The 21,320-nt window shown below is 36.3% G+C and overlaps 1 protein-coding gene across 1 annotated transcript in view; it reads right to left on the reverse strand.

Moving 5' to 3' along the window:
- Window positions 1-21,320, reverse strand: part of PTPRD (protein tyrosine phosphatase receptor type D) — a 300,998-nt gene that overhangs the window by 54,697 nt on the left and 224,981 nt on the right. Inside the window, 2 exon segments of the mRNA XM_075726637.1 lie at window positions 8,588-8,711; window positions 21,205-21,302. Coding sequence (XP_075582752.1) covers window positions 8,588-8,711; window positions 21,205-21,302 — 222 coding nt within the window.

Consider the following 21,320-nt stretch of genomic DNA (forward strand, 5'->3'; position numbering starts at 1 on the left):
AAAGTAGAAATACCTCTTTAACGTTTGTTTGTTTGTTAGTTTTTAACTACAACTTGAAGAGTTTCTCCACTCATTCTGGTAAGCTTAGTGTTTCATTCCACTACTAAATAATAAACAAACCCACTGATTAACTGTGACACTAATTAAGACCCAATATAATCTTGAAATGATTCAGATTATGGGTTACCGCAGCTGTAGTCTGGCATAAAATTTTGCCTTTATGCCCAAGAAAGCTTAATAGATTTTCTTGGTTTATATGTTCAAATTACATTTAAACACAAATTTTAATTTGATTTGACTTTCTGTACAATTAAAGGAAAAATCTGACAAAATATTTCAGGGAAGGAAGGAGTTTGTAACTTCAGGGGCACAAGAGAGGCAGCAAATGGCACTCCTCAGGCAAGATGCATGGATGGATACAGGAAGGGTTGACTGTGATTAGAACCGATTGAAAGTCTCTTCTGGGAGAAAAACAAAACAAAATGAAAACCCTTTAAAACCTGCATAGTCTGTTGCTGAAAAGCATGATTTCCCTCTGTCCTGGTTTCGGCTGTGATAGAGTTAATTTTCTTCCTAGTAGCAGGCATAGTGCTGTGGTTTGGATTTAGTAGGAGAAGAATGTTGATAACACACTGATGTTTTAGTTGTTGCTAAGTACTGCTTATGCTAGTCAAGGACTTTTCAGCTTCCCAGGCTCTGCCAGGTGCACAAGAAACTGGGAGGGGGCACAGCCAGAATAGTTGATCCAAACTGACCAAAGGGCTGTTCCATACCATATGATGTCATGCTCAGTATATAAACTGGGGGGGTTGGCTGGGGAGTAGTGATCGCTGCTCGGGAACTGTCTGGGTATTGGTCAGCGGGTGGTGAGCAATTGCATTGTGCATCACTTGCTTTGTATATTGTTGTTATTATTATCATTATTATATTGCTATTATTATCATTACTATTTTACTTTATTTCAATTATTAAACTGTTCTTATCTCAACCCAGGAGTGTTTCTCACTCTTACTCCTCAGATTCTCTCCTCCATCCCATCGGGGTAGGGGGAGTGAGTGAGCGGCTGCGTGGTGCTTAGTTGCTGGCTGGGGCTAAACCACAACACCCTCCATGAAAGGCAAAAATTGGAGTTCAAAAGTGTCACTTGTAGACTTGAAACTTTTTTATATGACACTTCTTATTGTGGATATTGGAATTAATGACTTAGAAAATAAAACTGTTAGGCACAATGCTGTATTTTCTTCCTTTATCAAGATAATAAAACATTTTTGCACAAAACAGATGAGGAAGAAAAATGAAGCCAACAGGAGAAATCTACACCAACTGGGTATTATTACCAAAGGAACTGAGAAAGCTGGTAAGAAATGTTTTCTGCATAAATTAGAATTATATTATGATGCCTGGTATCATACTTTGAAGCACATGTTATAAATAAAAGCCTGAGGAAAAAAAGAAAAAGAAAAACAACACTTTGTAAAGTGGTTAAATGATCTTCTGGGAAAGCTGTCCTCTGGAGGTGATACTGCACAAACTCAGTGTGAAAATTAAGCATGAGAAATATTGCAAACTGTGCACTAAAGAATGATCTTTACAAATCTTGGCAGCTGATCCTAGTACCTGATGTAAAAAAATCCAGAATGTCTAAAATTGTAAATACGCTTTCTACTTACTAACTTGTACTAAATTTTTTGATAAATCATATTAAAATAAATAACTTATAAATTAAATAAATTCTAATTCTTTAAATTACAATGAAGAAAAGCTTCCAGATTATACCTTCATTGGTCACAGAAGCAAGTAAGAAAGAATTAAGATTAACAATTACTGATATTTGCAAAGAGGATTTCTTCCCAGCTTCCACTCTATTTCTCCACTTGCCTTTTATCAAGAGGGCACAAAAAATCCCGTATGTTCTTTAGCCAGAAAAATCCTTTTACAAGGCAACTCAGTCTCATGGTGCATGAAAAAGATGTGGCTGGGACATGGACAGGAAAGTCCATTTACCACAGGACGTGAGCAACTGTTAGTGACTTGAGTAATGCAGTTTTGGGAAAAACTAGGTGCTGCTCCAATACTTTGCACTGTGAGGAGATTTTCACCAAGGGTTTATCTCTAGCAGAATACAGTAATCTATAGGGTTATCTCTACTGAGATCAAGAGAACAATAGGATTCACAATGCTCAGCTCCATTGTCTCACTCACCCACAGTATCCATCAGGTGTTTTCTTTGTTCTCCACCCATTCTCATAGTCCCTTCAAATACCATACCCATTCCTCACACTGAGTGTCTTTTCATTACTGTTTTCATGCGTGACCTCAGTTTCACATCCTGTTCCAAAATCCTTGTGTGTTCTGTAACACCATTTTTCCACTCTCATTTTCTGTCTCACACTTTGCCACACCAGTTTTTGCTTCATCAGCTATGTCCCCACAATCCATAAACTTAAAGCCCTCTAGGGAAGGTGCCTTATCATAAGAGGCCTAATGAAGTGTGTGTAGTTTAAAAATAACATATACAAGACCTGAACATCTGTAAATATCTACACTGATCAAGCAGAAACAATTATCAAAGGCAAATAAATCTAGATATTAAAATGTTACTTTCTGCAATGACTTTTCTGGCCATAACCTCATTCTGAGCTGCGAAAGCTGAACAAGTCTCTGTCAAGTCTAATAGTGCAAAAACAATCAAATGACAACTAGCTTGACTGCAGTACAATGAAATCCTGCAAATCTTTGTTAGTTGCCATAGCTTGAAGGCAACAATACCCGCATGCACAGCAGTAATTGCCAACATTACTTAAATTTGGGTTTAATAGTTAAGAGAGGTCAGTTCTGTAAAAACATGGGTCAAGAAGCGGACAAAGCAACCAAATTCTGCCTTCAGTAACATTGATATGAACCTTAACTAAATCTATTGGCATCAGTGGGGTTTACTGCAGATTTAGGATGGCATACCTGAAGTGTAACTTTAGGGTAATCCACGCAGTACAACCTGACTTTTACAAGTTCCATGAAAGCAGAGACACAGTTTCTGCACAAAAAGTCAGCTAAAGACTAGGCTTCCAGATCATAATTCTACTGTAACTATTTTCTAGTAGCCTTTTCAACTATGGTGATGAATGACCAGAGTCTGCAATCTCCTTATTCTGCCAGACCGGAATCAAGCACAATGGGGGAAGAATCAGATGAGTAGTTGAGCATAAAAGACATCCCATTTTCAAATATCTCCAGAGAACAAAGCAGTCCAGATTGTACAGAGTAAGAGTGAATGAGCAATGAGACAAAACTAGCCAATGCCACAATTAAAGTGCCAAAGACTAAAAAAATGAATTCCTGATTTACGCTGAGACTGCAGTCATGAACTGAGATGACAGTACAGCTTGCTGCAACATAAGACTCAGATCCACGTGGCTAATAATGTAGATCTCAGAATTATTAACTTCATTTCCTGAAGACAAGTATAATCTTAAATAGCTTTAATTAGACTTCACATTTTATTCACAAACTGAAATCAAATAATGAAATTATTTAAAGCCTTTACAATGGCTAAGTACTGAACAACCTTTCTATTTAAAACAAATTAAACCATAACCCTTTGTTTCTGTGCTGCTTTCCTAAGAGACATTCTGTTAGTCACAAAAAGGGTGTGAAGTAACAGGATTAAATTCTGTCATGCTCGTAAACAAGTTTGAAAAATGCAATGAACTCAAAAAGCTCATGAAGCTGTACTATTGGTTTAAATCAATGACTGATGTTTTGAACTATGTCAGAGCAAAAATGAACTAAGGCAGCTACTAGGTGCCAGTAACAACTGTTTATGTGGAAATTTTTGTAACATAAAATCTATATAGTTAAGGAGATTATCAAATTCAAATGGTCTAAGCACAAATCTGTACTGAACTCACAGAAAAATGAAGCAGCGCAAGACCAATGAAGACATTGTAGTAATGAACATTGGTAAAATTAAAGCTTTTTACAAAGACTGAGGAAAATTCACTACATATCATCCTAACAATGTAAGGTAAGAAGGAAAAAGATATGACAGAAAACCAAAACCTACAGATTGCTGGATTGTTGATGGACTATTAGGACTAGAAGAGTCTGGTGAAGAGGGAAAGGATGAAAGATATGGAGTCTCAAAGTGAAATGTTGAATTATAGAGAATTATGGAAAGAAGGCAATGTCAAAAAGGGGTGGGCAGAATACACAGAATTAAGCAGGACAAAGAAAGGGATTGTGTAGAGGAGAGAAGATAAATATTTGAAAGGAAAAGAAAAAGGCTAGAAAAATCAAAAAAAGGTGAAATGTAGAGATGGAAACTAAGAACTAGAAGCTGTAGAAGATCTGCAGGCAAGATGAGAAACTTGGAAGGTGATTAGCAGAAAAACAGGCTGTGAAACAGGAGGAGCTCTGTTAAGAAAAAGAAAGGAAGCTTGGATTTGTTTTGGTTTGTTCTGTTTTAAAAGTTGACTAGTATTAAGAAAGGTTACAGAATGAAAGTAAACAGATTGTTTGGTGCAGTTCCTCAGAGATACAGATAACAGCATTGTGCCAGCACACTGGCCACAATACATTGAGATTAGCAGTACATTGCATGATAGTGCAAAGCAGATATTGACATCCAACATTAAGTCATCATACTGTGATTACTTACTTTACAGCTGTCTGAATTTTGATTTAGTGATCCTCCAACTCTTTAAGATGGCATAACACTGAAGTTATCTACCAAAAGAGTCTTTTTGGATAGAAATATTAATTTATGCTCCTAAATGATGCACTAAAAGGGCTGATGAGTGCCTCTACTAATATGAAATGAAATGATTTCTGGTTTGATAATTCCTGCAAAAAATGGTTTCAATATGAGTGTGCACAGTAAATAATGAGGTGCCAAATCTTCATTACCTGTTCAAGAACAAAGCCATGGGATGTTTTGCTGAAGCCTTCCCCAATGAACAGTGTGTGTATGTATACAGGAAAAAGTCAGAATTGTTCTGAACTGATTTCAAAGGTATCATGAATGACACCGTGTTTGTTGTTAAGTTAGAACTATAACAGCATAAGTACATCCATAGGCCAAAATTATCACACCCTACAACTTGTCTCAGCATTGTTGTTGAGACAGCCACCAAGTCTCTACTTCACAGAGACTTCTATACCACGAATTCTACTTCACTGATCTGTCTGTACCCTGTTACCTCATCACTGAAATACATTTGTTGTTTTTAAAGCACTCCAGGCTTGCAGGGGGAAGGGGCATACAATTACTCTTAAGTGTGTAATCATATATTGTTAGCAGAATGCAACACAAATGCAAGGTGAGAGAGCGCAAATAATTTGTATAGTCCATGACTGTTCAGTAGATGTTCAAGAATTTATATTGACCAGAATACTTTTTTAAATCTAAAGATGATGGCCTACACACTAGATGATAATTTACTGATAACTGGCAGACAAATAAGAATATTACAGTCTGAGACTTCTAGCATTAGCAACATTTTAAAGTCACCAAATTTTCCATCAAACAAAAATTACACTGCTAAAATATGATAGTATTATTTTAATTTTTTTTTAATCACTATCATTATGTAAATCTACGACACATATGGAAGACTTTTAGTCTTGGATGTCTCCTACAAGAACTAGCAAGACTTTAAAATGCAGAATGTTTAATAATTTTTTCCCAGTATTTTATTTATTTGTTAGAGCTTTAGCTGTTTCAACTTGATCTATTTCTCTTTTAATCGGAAAATTCTGCCATCAAATCCATTTAGATGAATACAATAACTTCACTACATGTAGGATTACAATTTGGCAGATGCTTAGTTTCTTGTTCACCTATATTTGTTCTTAAACAGGGACCAAGTGCCTAGGTGTAGAATGGAGCTCTTCATGTTAGAACGAGGACAGTTATTATTCAAACCCCTGATAATATTAGACTTCTTATGGCCACCAAAGAATTACAGATAAGGCCTATGTGTAAAATCCAACCAAATATTCTCCACATAGTTGTAACAAAATGAAATGTAGTCCAAATTAAGGTCCTCATCAACTTGTACAGTAACATAGGTAAAGGAGAATCTTCTTCTAAACAAAATTCAAAGTATTGATTTCCCTGGTAGCATGAAAAAAATGCAACTCTCAACTAATTAAAATGCTAGGAAGACTGCATATTTTCACTGTAGAGATATTCACGTGAAACTTGAAAGAGAAGCACTTATCACCGAATGCTAAGACCAATGTATTAAACTTATGAAGGTACACATACAAAATTTCAGAAACACAATCCTGTAACATCCCAGGGGGAAAAAAACTTAAAAGGATAATAAAATACTAATTTATTACTGGTTTCAAGACAAATTATCATAGCATAAAAAGGTATTTAATATTTCATTTATGTTGCTTTTTTCACCATGAACTGAAGACTGAGAAAATACTTAAAATCACACAAATCACCAAATAGGTCAAAATATGATTCGTTGGTTTATATCTAACACTGATATTTCAAAGGCCTACAATATTTTTCTTTGTTTAGGGTCACTGACTATTATAGGGTTAGAAATTTTAGCCTCATTGTGGTATTTCTTACTTAAAAAGGGAATCAAACATTATAGTTTAGATGTATGTTGTCCCTGCTCCTTAAAATACTCAGTGCTTTCCTACAGGTACAATGGAGACTTTTTTTTATATTTTTACTATCTATTATTTAAAAAAGTAGTCTAATGTACTGTGTAATTTGATACTTTTAATTACTTTGACTAACACTTTCTGTTTTGCCTCTAAAATTGTCTTCCCATTCTCTGAATATTTTCTTTAAGGGAATCAAATTTCACAGGTCTTTTACATGAAGGAGAACCTGGCAGAAGTTTTTAAGCCCAGGTGTCTGACTTATAAATTAACAAACAAATTTATTTGCAATTAGACTTTCTCTTCTCCTTCTTCCCCTCATTACACAACTCTTTTTCCAAACAAAATTGTGTGAAAATCTTGAGTCTTCTGTCAAATAGACTTATTTCCGAGTTAAACATTTTGTTCCAAAGAACTTTACACAACAATTCAGAACAACTGTCCAGTTGCTGTTCCTGGCCTTATCTGACCATGTACTTAGTTCTCTTGTCTGGACCAATGACACAGAAAGGGGTATTTTTCTTTAATTACATAACATATAATGCTAATTAAAATACCCTCTCTTCAGCATTGAGTCACGTAGTTCTACCAGGTAGCATTAGGTTTCTATACAGCTATATTATTCTATAAGGCAATGTGAAAAAATTGTAAGTGGTGTTACAAAAAATCTTGTTAGAACTGCTATATGTGAGTCTCAGAGGTGGAACAAACATAAGCAGATTATCATATGCAAATTCTTCAAGGTAATAATTTAAATTTTCTAATACATTTGAGAAGCTCTTGTCTGTGTTATCAAAGCCCACAGTATGCAGCTGCAATAAATAAGGGAAGATCTAAACTTCAAGCAGTGGGATTGCTTTTTTCTTCACCAAGCAGCTAATATTAAAATGGATTACACCTATAAATATTGTCCCTCCTCTAGCCAGTATCTTCAGGTCTGGAGTAACCAAAGATAAGAAGCTGTTTATAACTGTAAAGTAAAACACCTTGTAGTTTAACTTGTAGCATGTTAGGACTGAAATAATTACGACCTCAAATACAGTTCCGTACATCTTATGTATTGTATGTAAGTCCTGTCAGGGTTACTAAAGGCAAATTTTATTTTCATTTAAATTGTTTCACTTAAATATATACTTGATTATATTCTGGCTATCATTAATACCTGACTGTCAACAATACAGAATAAACTGAAAATTTGTCTTCATCTGAGGAAGCAGGTAAGGTAGAACTGGTAAAAAAAGAAATCCTCTGAGTGAAAACCAGTGCTTCCCATTGCTTTAGTACTTGGTAAGAGACACAATATCCAGGGCTAATCACCTTGGACAGTTTGCTTAAGATAAAACTCTAAAATATTCAAGTTTTTGGAAAGCTTTTTGGCAAAGAGCAAAGAACTTTTTGAGAAAGATATAATGAAGAGCTCTCATTATACACCTCTGACAATCTTTTGGCAGTGAAATACTGAGGTTCCAACAATGTCTGCATGTGGGCATGTGTTTAAACACCCTTGTTTAACACTCAGATTGTAAATGGAAAAGAAAAAAAGGGAAGTTTTAACAGAGAGTTCTCAAAATTCTCCCTGAGAACATGAGGTTGAACTGATTTTTTTTCCCCACATGAATTTGGCAACTGAAACTCAATAACCAAATATGTTGATAATGTCATTGATCAACAAAAACCTCAATTCATGCATAAGAACTTCTGTATCTGCTTTGTAGAATTAGTATAAGTAAACAGCAATGATAATTTACTTTAGGTAACATAGTGGCATACACACAGGGACCTGATGCATTCAGTACTATATGTGACCCTGTGCCTATTTTAGTGCATTTTCATAATGAATTACTGAGAATGAACATCAGAAAAGGATTGTCATTATAGGAATTTATTGCAAGTACTTTAATTAACACTTCTTTATATTACTATGCAAAGATATCAGGAGGTAAAATCATATTGGACTTACCTTCTATTGCTGAGAGTAGAACACGAGAATGATCATACGCAATTACATTCGCATATCTATTCTTTGGTTTGTTTACTTCCAGGTTGGAGTGTTCCCATGTGAACTGCTGACCGGGATCAATAGACTTCAAAAGAGAAAGAGAAGAAAAGGAAACATTTAGCTAAGGACTACATACTTGTTGTATTTACAATAATTACAAACCATATGCTCCCATAGTTGACTGTGGAAATATTTTGCTTTTGAAAGAAAACTATAACTTTGGGACACATTGTAACATTTGTATCATATTATATAAAGCATTTTGTATTTATGCATCTGGAATTTCCATCAGGAATTTAAACCATAAGCTTTTGAAATCCAAGGCTTTCTCTTCAGAAAGGCAAGTGTACGATATCCATCTTTTTATCTTTTAACTCAGTTTGGCAAATGAGGGGTTCTACCATAACAGAGAATGAAAAAAATAGTCAGAAATCTCAAAAACACTGGGATGAAGGGGAATAAATATTTTTGTCTTTCTCTATTACTAAGTGCACATGTTCAAACAATTCAGTGTCCTGTTTACTAAACAAACTCCAAATGTTCCTGAAGAAGTTCTCCAGAAGAAAAATAATGTTGTTTCTGTTCTTTCATTTTGATGCCAGGCCAACACATGATACCAGTGCTGTTCAGGGAACCAACTACATATCATCCAGGGACAACACAGAGAGACTTGATTTTTACTTCATTGAGTCATAAATAAGAGAGAAATCAGGCATATTTGGAATGTTGATAATCTCTTACTTATACACATAACTATATGGTCCTAGAATCACTGTTTATTTCCTGCTTCCTTCATGTTCCAGGATGGAGTTACTGAAGCTTGTACCACATTCCTTCACCAGTAGGAAGACTCCAGGCTCTGCTACTTACTTTTACCTGTATGGTTGAGGTACACATACAGCTGGGTAAATACAAAATACATAACAGATGGTGCCTGCTTATGGCGCTATGGTAGTGGCTGTATGAAAGGTCATCTCATACTGAGAAGTCACAATTAATCATGTATTGTTTTATTTTCCCTTTCTGTAACATTAGAGACCTTAAAATTGTTTCATCAACACATACTTGCAACTATGGTTTGTGGCTCATGCCCTTTGCTTAATCTTGGTAACAATCAGCAACTCTCTATGCCAGGTTGTTAGGTTGCTGTAAATTATAAAAAAACTAATGACACAGGTAAGCGTAGATGGGGCAGTTCACCAACACTATATTCCCTTTCTATAAGTAGACCAGCAACAAAGTACAACTCGAAAGCTCCATACTGTCACTACAGCATCAAGCCATCACTTTTACATCACTTATACTGATCCTCCCCGGGTTACAAATGCTGCAAGTCCATTTTACATTAATGGAAATGAAATATGACCTGTAATCTATTAAAGTAGGTATTATCAGACAATGAATATGTGTGAAATTAACTAGTGTGATCTATTAGGATTTGTCCCTTAAATTAATAGTTACTATTTGGCCAGTCAGAAAACTGCTTCATTCTTATGTCTTTACATATCCTATACAATTTATTTATGTAACATTCAGAGAATGACTCTGCTTCTTTCTTGATATTATTCTAAAAAAAATAATTTTGTCTGGCTGCCTGATAGAGAGGTCTTAGAATACCCCAGCATTTCTGTTTGGGAAACCAAGTCCCAGTACCTTATCCTATCTACTAATAGCCTAGACTCAATTAACTTTCCTAACAGTTACCAGCTAATTTTCCTAAATTTTGCTAACTTTCATTACAGTCCTTTGGAGCTGGGCCTGGCTGAGCTCCCCTGCATAACCTGGCTGAGATCCGCTGAGCAGAGGAGTGTGATGGTTCAGGTTCTGGCTCACCCTTTGCACACTGCTTTACCCACAGTAGCTAAGGCAGAGTGTGTGTCAGCTCCTCTATCAAGAGGAAATGAAATGTGACCTTTCAGAGGAATGAGGAAGAAATGAACTGCTTAGGAACATGACAAAGGCCATGGAAATTCTACTTGTGGTTTGGATATGATTCACTTGAGTTGTATGTCTATGTGTGTTCCTAACAGTTCAAAAGGTGTTCTTAAATGGTTTGCAGCTCTGAATGAATCTGATTTCTTTTAATTTCCACAAAACTTTTGTCCCCAAAGAGATTTTTTTTTTAAAAAGCAATATTTGTGTTCACAGTCTTAGCAATATGTGAGACTATGCTTGACATATCTTAATATGTTAATAGTATTAATATCTTACTATTAAGCTAGTATCTTAATAGAATAGTTATTAAGAGTTTTACAAAACTGTTGATGGCTTTTTTCAGCCTTATTGTATTTTGTTTTCATATATAGGAACAATAAACTATCACCTAATTGGTATTCTGCCACTTGCAAAATTAGACATCACTTCTGTGCTGTGCTTAAGTATAAACATAGCAACCTGATCCTTCCAATATCAGGGCTTGGTCCTTCTCTAACCAAAACATTACTTTTCCTGACTATACAGTGAAATTCCTATTTATCAATAAAGCAAGCAGTAAAATTTTACTCTGTAAATTTTTTATTCTGTTTTCTTACAATTTAGTTTCATCACAGTAATGTTTTCCCATCCTCTGAGATGGATGGCTGATAGAATTTTGAAGCAGGTAAGGAGTGCTTCATTTAAAAACACAAACATTTTTATCTTTACTGCTAAGTGCTATTTATTTCTAAGGTGAAAAGAAAGAATTTGGACATTTCCACCAGCACTAGGAAGAGGAGAGTCATATACATATATAGTATATTTAAGACATGTAATATACCTCTTTATCAGCTGACCAGCAATTCATCTACATCATATGACTTGAAAGGCAATCAAATTTACATAATGTCTTCTGTCAGCAAGAATCTCCCCCAGCATATAGGCAAACATGCTAGCTAAAGACCAGCCCACTGCCCCAGAATGAGGCAGCGCTGCTCTGCATTGTTCTAGATATATAACTGAAGGAGACACTCTGCCTGATCTTCTCGGTTTTTACCTACAGTTCCCAAGTATTGCAGAAGTTACTTCACAATATAAGATATCAGATACACTTTCTCTCACACTTGACAAGAAAACTATTAAAAACAGAATAAACTAGCTGACTAACATGCTGCTAGTTTTGAGCCCAGACTGCAGGACTCGGGCTTTACCCTATCAAAAATAAAAAGGATGTACACAAATAAAAAAAAAAAAAACCACAACATAAATTATCTATTCTTAATTACAACTACTTGCAAACACAAAGTTTAATGTGCATTTTTGCATATACAGTTGCACTTAGAAAATTATGGTCTAAGTAGATTCTCACCCACTATGAGAAAGAGCTTCAGCTCTATTATTATACCTATTGTTAATGTGAATTTATAGATTATTAAGAATACTTTACATTTAAAGCTTAACTTCAACTGTTCAGTATTAGTCTGACCCTTTTCACTCCTCACTGCATAAGTGATCTAAAACTGCTTTTTGATATGAAGAAAAAAATCAAACAGCAGCTTTCTCTGTCAGCTATTTGTAGAAGTAGATGAGGATATGTTCATCACAGCAGCACACTATATTCCCCATTCACTTCTTCGTATGAGGTATGTCCAGATGGTGTAATTCAGTGATTAATATTTAGGCCCACATGCATAGTTAACATAAATTATGTCAAAACCAGGCAAATGGACTGAACTTTAATCTTTCCTGTTTTTCTCCCATCTGAACCACTTTGTGGCCTTACTATCCTCCCACAAAGCACTGTTTTGGCAAGAGAAAGTTAATCTATATTTCCTCATACTTAATAGCCACACTGGAACAAAGAGTAGAATGGTATTGGCAGACACATTTCAGAAGTGTGAAAGACCAATAACTCATGAATAACAAGTCTGTACTAACAGTTTTAATGAGTGCTTTAATGGTTTAATGGATGGCACTTTAATAGGATTTCTAGTATATTCATTCTGAGCTTGCCTTCAATAAAGCTGTTGTTAACAAAGAACTGGATTTCTTCATAGCATAACTGTGTAGTATGGGTGCTTTGTTCAAAAGAAATAAAGATATCTGTAATACTGTTATTACCCTCCCATGCTTTGACTAATCTTTCAGCTATTGTGTTCTAAATGGTTGGCTGCTGAGAAAAAGTCTGATCTGTTACTGGGAAAAGACTTGAGAAATATTTGCTAGTACAAGGCACCATACATAAAAGAGTCCTTTGACTATGAATCATGGTAACCAAAATGTGTTTCCAGAAGAATTTCAAACAACCCCCCTCCAGTAAACTCTGTACCTGTTCATTGTGAAGCCTTACTTTACACTACTTAAACAAGAGGTAAATGTTCCCTGCTGTGATCATGAGTATTCCAGGAGTATATCCTGGTACAGTACTGGGGAAGGAATGAGTATGACAAAATGCCACCCTTCCTGGTGTAAGCTGATATACGCATGCCTGCCCTGGAACAGTGCTCTACTAAGGGTCACTATGCCAGCAAATTAAGAGTCAGAAGGTTTGAATCTTTGTGTGTCGGGGGGATTGTGAGTTACTGTGTAGGTTTCACAGGCCCAGAAGGGGAAGGAAGCATGACCTGTAAAGAGCTTCCCAGCACTGTAGGTGCTGTATTTGAGGCTCAAATTAAATCATCGAAAAGGACTGGGTCACAGAGAAACCTAAGACTGGGTAGAGAAAGAAGAATGAAAAAGACAAATTTGAGAGGATGTCAATGCACATAGACTCTGCACAACTGGAGAAAGTAGTCAGCTACCCATAAAAATGAACAATTTGACCCTATTTTACCAATGTCAGTGATTGCGATGAGAATTTAATATCATAGCTGATGAATCTATAATAGGATGCTATAGTATTATGCAGGAAACTTGCTAATAGAATGAGATTTACATACTGCATTACCAAAACATGAATGCTAGATGCATGAACATTAATACAGAATCATGGCAACTTGTTAGCTGGAATTATGTTTTCTTATTAAGGCAGAGTTTTTCACATTGCACTATAAAGGTTGCCATTTTGAAGAGATATGGGGGGACAAACCCACATTTTTTGCATTACTAAATCTTCTTTGGATCTCAAATATATTTGTATCCTGGTCCTAAAACCAGTTAAAAATGCACAGATGAAGTATTTCCTATTGACTCTTGAAGGACAGTGACCCAACTGTTCAAGAGTAGCTAGAAATACAAGTAAGTCTTTTGCCAAACTCCGCTCAAGAACAAAGATATTTTCTCTACAATATCAAGCTAATACTCCTATGACCAAGTGAGATCATGTAAAACCTGATTCCAATGGAATCAAACAAGCTCTAAATGCATATAACTAAAGTATACTTAAGGAGGAAAATAACATTTATTTAAAAACATCTTTGAAGGAGAGTGTCTATTAGATAAAAAAGCTTTAGCAAACCTAACTTTTTAAGAACGAATCCTACTGTTGGGTATTTCATTGCCTCCAGTCTTAAGCATAATCTGTTATTCTCCATCTACAATTAAAATTCTTTGTCCATGATATCATAACCAGTTCTGGTGGAAATAATTTTGTGTTGAAAACAGAGGATTACATTCAACTTCAGGTAGGAAATAAGTATCAGGAGCAAAAGAATACTTGAGTAATGAAAAACCTTGCTTAGCTGAAATATTTTCATGATTAAAGCATCCCGTTGCTTTGTTTTATATAGTACATGAAAAACAGCAGCTTAAAACACTAAACTTTGTCTCATATGAGACACTGGTGCTGCTTTAAATTTTCAACATTTTTAAAGCACTGTCAACATTTATTTTTTTAAGAAAGGAGTAAAGGAGTGAAATTCTTCACTGATTCCTCAATTTCCCTCCATAAAAACCGTAAAAATATGGCAAATGAATCTTTCTAAAAAGCCCCCACAAAACTCAGTTTTACCTATAATGACCTACATAGTCTGTCCTTGAATAATTTTTCTTGCTACAACAAGTGGACTAGTTTTCTCTTCCTATACATATCACTGTTTTCAGCTGCGCAAAATAAAACTGACATTTATTACATTATTTGACTATTTAAACCATCTCTGTGGAATGCCTTGGCAAAATAGCATTAGGTATCAGACCAAAACCTAGCATTCTAATATGATAACACCAGCTTTCTTTTATCTGAATATTCTTTTAATTACATAAGCATAAACAAATACTGTTATCCCAAGGAAGCATTCACAGCACAAAGGAAGGAGATAATACACTACTATAAATCTTGACTAGTGCCACTTCAGATCCCTGCATTATGTCTTTAAAATTCTCTACCATAACTATCCTGCTGGCTCGGATACTTCCCTAGGTGGAACTAAGCACAAAACAACCTAGGTGAATGTGACAGCATATGTGCTATTAATAAGAAGACAAACAACTTTTCATCGTTCACTGACTACACTAATTGTTTCTCAATAAATGGAGCACATCCTACAAAAGTAAAGTTACAGAATACCAATAAGTGATGTCTGTAATATTAGAAAGAGGAAACTATTATAAAGATAAAGAACAGAAAACAAATTTTTGTGAGAAGAAATTGATTTTTGCATATAAGGCACTGTTATCTGTAATGACATGGCAGTTAAGTGCATCTGTTTCTTTGGTACAGGTTCATTCAGTAGGTTATCTGTTCTTCATGGACTTTTAAAGTGTTTCATATGAATAATAAGTTTTATATGTGCTTCTACTATATAAAATGTATTGTGTTTTAGTGTCCAGTGTTTTTCTTGTTGCAGCTTGAGATACAGAAGGATAAATGTACTATATTCAGTAAATTGTCTTATCACAAATCCTACCCACTGATACTGAAAAGCTACAATAAAACTTGTAATAGTACAGCACTGTGGCACAGAGTCAAAATGCATCTTCATCTTTTCCAGTACTCAGTGTTAAAGCAGAACACTGGCTGTAATTTACCGAAAGAAGCCTGATGAGGAAAAACATTAAAATTATATACAATTTCTCATAACAGTAGTTAACCAGTGCACCCGCACACACACACACACACATACAGAGTAAATCATACAATAACACATAGAGGCCAGCAGTGTAATTTTTGTGGTGCAGTGACAGGTTCTGACACAAAACCGGTATGAATCTGAATGTGCTTCCTTAAGAGTGTAAAGCTATGACTACAGATCTAGGATAATAAATGTGAAACTATTTTACACAAGACCCAGGAATCTGCTTTGGAGGAATAGATTTTCTGTTCTGTGTTATAGGAGGAAATGACTTTACAAATGCATCTAGTGTCTTGCATAAAGTATGCAGAACATTGCTGTTCTGATTCAGTCTATCTCCATGACCACTTTTTACTGTTAAATTCTGAAGCCTGAGTTAAGGATATATGATATAAAGGTCAGTTTCTTATGAATATGGCTTTCTGCTTAGCAGCTGTCAAGTCCATATGGAGCCTTGCATTACATAAAAATCCCACTGAAACTGCCAAAGTCAGCAAAAGATTCATAATAATCAGCTGGGGTCAAAACCTTGTCTTTAAATTAGAGAATACAGAAGAACTATGTGACATAAAGGATACGTCATGTAAACAAGGTAAACCAACATTTTGATAAGGCTTGGGGATTGTAAGCTAATAATAATTAATGAAGGATTATGAGAAATTTATTTCAAATTTATTGAGAAGAGGACATAGCACTATCTATGCTAAAACTATAAAACCAGTTCATCCAACAGGTGAATTATAAGTTTATTTACTTCTTGTGGTAGTCATAATCTTTAAGGCTTGGCCCCTGCTCTCCCATGAATTCTGGTATTCAAAGTAAAGTTGTGAAAGAAGTATAATGATAGAAGTCTCCACTGTTCTCATGATCATCGCCTGTAAGAGCTGGGGTAGGAGAAGCCCTGAAGCAGACACTATGAAACAGTTTCTGAAGACCTGCAGAAGTAGGAACTCCTCCAGTCAACGACATCGAAGTTTAGAAAACATAACACAGCTGGAAGATGGTCTACACTGGAGAATACATTCCTTTTACCACATCATAGCAATGAAGGAGTTCTACTTTTTTCTCCACCCCCCCCCCCCCCCCCCCCGCCCTGAGAATATATTGTTTATACTATGTATATTGCTACTTACTTTTTTGCAATACCTACTTTCCCACCTTTCCACATTACCCTGGGCGTTCCTTTCAGGACCAGAGTGCAGAGGGATGCAGTTTGGACTTATTATTTCTTTAATAGCAATTTCAGATTCTTTCTCAACTGGATTTCACACAACACAAAAAGGAACGTATTCTCAGGAAAAAAAAAACCCAAACCAACCACCAGGCCCCCACCCCACCCCACGCCCCCACCCTGCTTGGTAAGCTTTGTGGCAGATGAATGAAAAATAGTGGCTTGAGTTCGGTCTTATTTGAAGAAAGCAATCCTGTCTTCTCTCATGGTCCAGGTCTACAAAGAAGTTTTCCCTCACTTTCCCTAGGAGGGTGCAAGAAGTTAGCGGGTAGGTTAGGTATGTAGATATGCGCCTTCTGCGAAAGAACTTTTTTCTCTCTTTTATAAGTAGTGAAGAGATGAGGAGGTTTTTGTCTGTCTGAACAGAAAGTGGGAACAGGCAAGGAAGTGATACTCTTCCAAAAGAAGAACAAACTTGTATGCAATTTTGATCAGAAATTCTGATCAAAAGGCAGTGGATGGAACAGCAGCAAGGATGGTACAGGAGCAAGTATTCAACTACTTCTGAAGAGCTGAAAAGGGTGCATATAATATGAAAATATGTGTTTGAGTTGTGAAACAAGTAATTCTTTTGAAGTGGCAACTAAGTAGGGTGTGCTAAAAAATAATTAAAACATCCTTTTGAAATGGAGCTAACCTCCTGAAAGAAAATTCTGCAAGCTGGATGAGAAGTCAGTGTTCATCAGGAAACTGTATATATATATTTTATTTTATGTTATCACAAAGCTGTCATAACAGTTGTATACTGTCAGTCTATTTTTGAAGAATTTCATCCATGCAATGTAAGAAATTCCATAAAAAGCAAAATAAAATAATGGAATACCAAGGAGGAAAGGGCATTATGAAAAAAAAATTTCATCAGTTGTAAGTGATGAAGAGTGTTTGTTTCCCCAAACAGGAATTAACTGGAGGACTTTATTACTATCAATAAATATCAGTGGTTTCCTGCTGCATGTTACACCTTTAATTCTTGAAAAGGAAAAATATCTCTTTTTCCTTCTGTGTCACCAGTTCAAATGTGATCTGAAGTGATAATAACTGAACTGTTACCATCTGTACCCATTTTTGTCTCAGAATAGGATAGCTGCTTTTAAGGGACATTAGTGAGGACTGCTGCTGAAAGAGAAGGTCCCAATCCCCAACCACGAATGTTCCCACCAGCTCCCTTGTGCTGGCACTAGAGCTCATGCAGCCATGTGGTGAGCTAGTTCAGGGAACTGATCCAACTGAAAACAGCAAAGAAAAATAAAACAATTAGTTTTCAGCTGAATCTATTTCCTGAGATAATCCTTGAACAGCTGAACATGTGCTAGTGCCAGGATTGGCACAAGAAAGACAACCGGAATGCATAGCCAAGACAGGGAGATGACTTACAGTGATCATCAAACTGCAGCCTTAGTTCACTGCCTACACTAGACCATGAAATCAATTAGCAGTGCTTTTCACTAACTGTTTCAAAATGGATGAACCTTGGACTACACGGAAATGAAGTGGTATCTCTAAAGCTGGGATTTCAAACATAAAAGTTGAACCCCCTTGGGCAAAACAATGTGAATGAAGCTTGATGTTGACCTACAGTTGCCCACATTTTAATCTTGAATGTCTGACTACTCTGCCCCAGATGGTATGTTTTGTTAAAAAAAATAAAAAGAATGTGCAAGTTGGGCTTTTTACACAGACTGGTAAAAAGTTCAGGAAAGACAGATACTAATGTATCTTCACAATGCTGGCTATAAATGGTTAAGATTACGTTCTCAAGATGATTTTAATGATATAAATAATAAGGGAAATATAAAACACCAAAACTTTTAAGTTCTAATACAGCATAAGAAGAACCATGTCATTGCCACAACATGCTCAAGACATAGTAAAGGTGTATTGTTTATTTTTTTGGAAGTTATACTACATTATATGGCTTGTAATGACATTTTTTATTTATTAAATGGCATTTCCTACACAGATATTCCAAGAAATTTGCCCGTAGTACAACAGGAAATGATTGTCAAATTTGTACCAAATGTTAGCTTTTTTTATGGTGAACATTCTGTTACATAAACACAAATTTCCCTGTCTGATTCTTTATATGCTACAATATTCATACTTAAGAACACAGGATTTACGCACAGCAATGTGAGAAGATACTCCCACATTTTTTGTGATTGCAACAGTAAACAGCAATCCTGAGATGCTCTTCAAACAAATTTATTTCCATGAATTGTTGAGACTATATTTTCCTTTTGACATCTAATGAGATTATTTTTTAGAGCAATCTTAAGGTCTTTCTGAACAGCACATTCAATTAAATAATAGGCAATTGTAGTTCTCTATCACAGAATCACAGAATCATAGAATTGTTTAGGTTGGAAAAGACCTTTAAGGTCATCCAGTCCAACCATTAACCTAACATTACCAAGTCCATACTAAAACAATCAAGGGTAGACTAGACTAAACCATGTCCCAAAGTGCCATGTCTACCCATTTTTTGAACACTTCCAGGGATGGTGACTCCACCACCTCTCTGGGCAGCCTGTTCCAATGCTTGACTACCCTTTCCGTGAAGAAATTTTTCCTAATATCCAATCTAAACCTCCCCTGGCACAACTTGAGCCCATTTCCTCTTGTCCTATCGCTAACTACTTGGGAGAAGAGACCAACACCCACCTCACTACAACCTCCTTTCAGGCAGTTGTAGGGAGCGATAAGGTCTCCCCTCAGACTCCTCTTCTCCACACTAAACAACCCCAGTTCCCTCAGCCACTCCACATAAGGCCTGTGCTCCAGACCCTTCACCAGCTTCGTTGCCCTTCTCTGGACACGCTCCAGCACCTCAATGTCTTTCTTGTAGTGAGGGGACCAAAACTGGACACAGTATTCCAGGTGCGGCCTCACCAGTGCCACGTACAGGGGAACAGTCACCTCCCTGCTCCTGCTGGCCACACTATTCCTGATACAAGCCAGGATGCTGTTGGCCTTCTTGGCCACCTGGGCACACTGCTGGCTCATGTTTAGCCGACTGTCAACTTGCATGCGCAGGGCCTTTTCAGCCAGGCAGCTTTCCAGCCACCCTCCCCCAAGCCTGTAGCGTTGCATGGGGTTGTTGTGACCCAAGTACAGGACTCAGCACTTGGCCTTGTTGAACCTCATACAGTTGGCCTCAGCCCATTGATCCAGCCTGTCCAGGTCCCTCTGCAGGGCCATCCTACCCTCCAGCAGATCGACACTGCCACCCACTTTGGTGTCATCTGAAAACTTACTGAGGATGCACCCAATCCCCTCATCTAGATCATTGATAAAGATATTGAACATAGCACTTAGTATTAATTTTTTAACATTTTCTCTCAAGACTTTTTAAATATGTTGGGCATTTACAGGATCTCTGTACCATGCAGCCACATGTTACTACGGAACTAAGATGTGAAAGTCTTTTTCAGTGTTTTTGTATTGCACTGTCAGTATTTGTATGAACGTTCAAATGCAACAAATGTGCAGCCCCTAAAAAAATGAGAGTAACATGGGTTTTTACTCCACCATGCTAACAAAGTCTTGGGGAGTCTTAAGCAAGGATTACTGACACAACAGACTATAAAGAAAATACCGTGTCAGTGATCCCTCTGGGAGCTGTTAATCCTTGGATCACTGACATGACTGCCCATAGCTGCTCTGAAGAAGCATTCTTTTTCTGATGTTTCAGTGCATACTTTATCCACAGATTTTTGACATAGACCATATTGGCATTGAAAAAACAGCTATAATTTACTGTGTTTAATGGAAGACTATCTAAGCCCCTTTAGTCACAAATTACTGACATGAGAGGCTGTTACTCTCCATAGTACCAATTCCTGCCTGGGGAGGTATACTCCATGCATTACTGACAAGGTGTCTTGTAAACGATTACTCTCTTCCAGTTAAATTCTTTCATGCTCTTATAGACCATCATTCACACATTATCAATGTGGTATTATTGACAGGAGGAAAATACAATGTCTTGAAACTGTTACATTAGGAAAGACACCAGGCAATTGCAAATTCTTTTAATCCATGCAAAATTAACACAGTGGACTGTAACTTCTTTGGAGTTTGTACTGTATGTGTCCTGTCAACATTACACAAAGGATCTTTTAATCCAGAGTAGATGGATGTTTGTTTATATTAAAAAGAGTAAGTGCTGTACCATTCACACACTACTTCAAGTATGTGCCCATGGAATCTGCCTGATGTATCCTTATAAAAAGAGAATAGATTGTTACAAGCAAAGCAGCCATGTCACCAATGTAGTAATTTTAGACAAAGAACTTTTTTTATCATGGTTTCAATACCATACAAAACTGGCACTATAAGGGTGGGTAGATATCAGGGAAAAGTCTAGGGAATAGAAAGTATGACACTTTAAACAATTTGAATAATGAGAAAGTGGGGAAAATTACCTCATATTCCTGTGAGAACTTCAAATTGTCATTTGCTTTCAATCTTTCAATGTGATCTGCAAGTTCCAAGATAGGTATTGGGGGATGACTGGCCATACCTGTTGAACAAGAAAGAA

This window comes from Pelecanus crispus, chromosome Z, assembly GCF_030463565.1.
Source record: "Pelecanus crispus isolate bPelCri1 chromosome Z, bPelCri1.pri, whole genome shotgun sequence".
Lineage (NCBI taxonomy): Eukaryota > Metazoa > Chordata > Aves > Pelecaniformes > Pelecanidae > Pelecanus > Pelecanus crispus.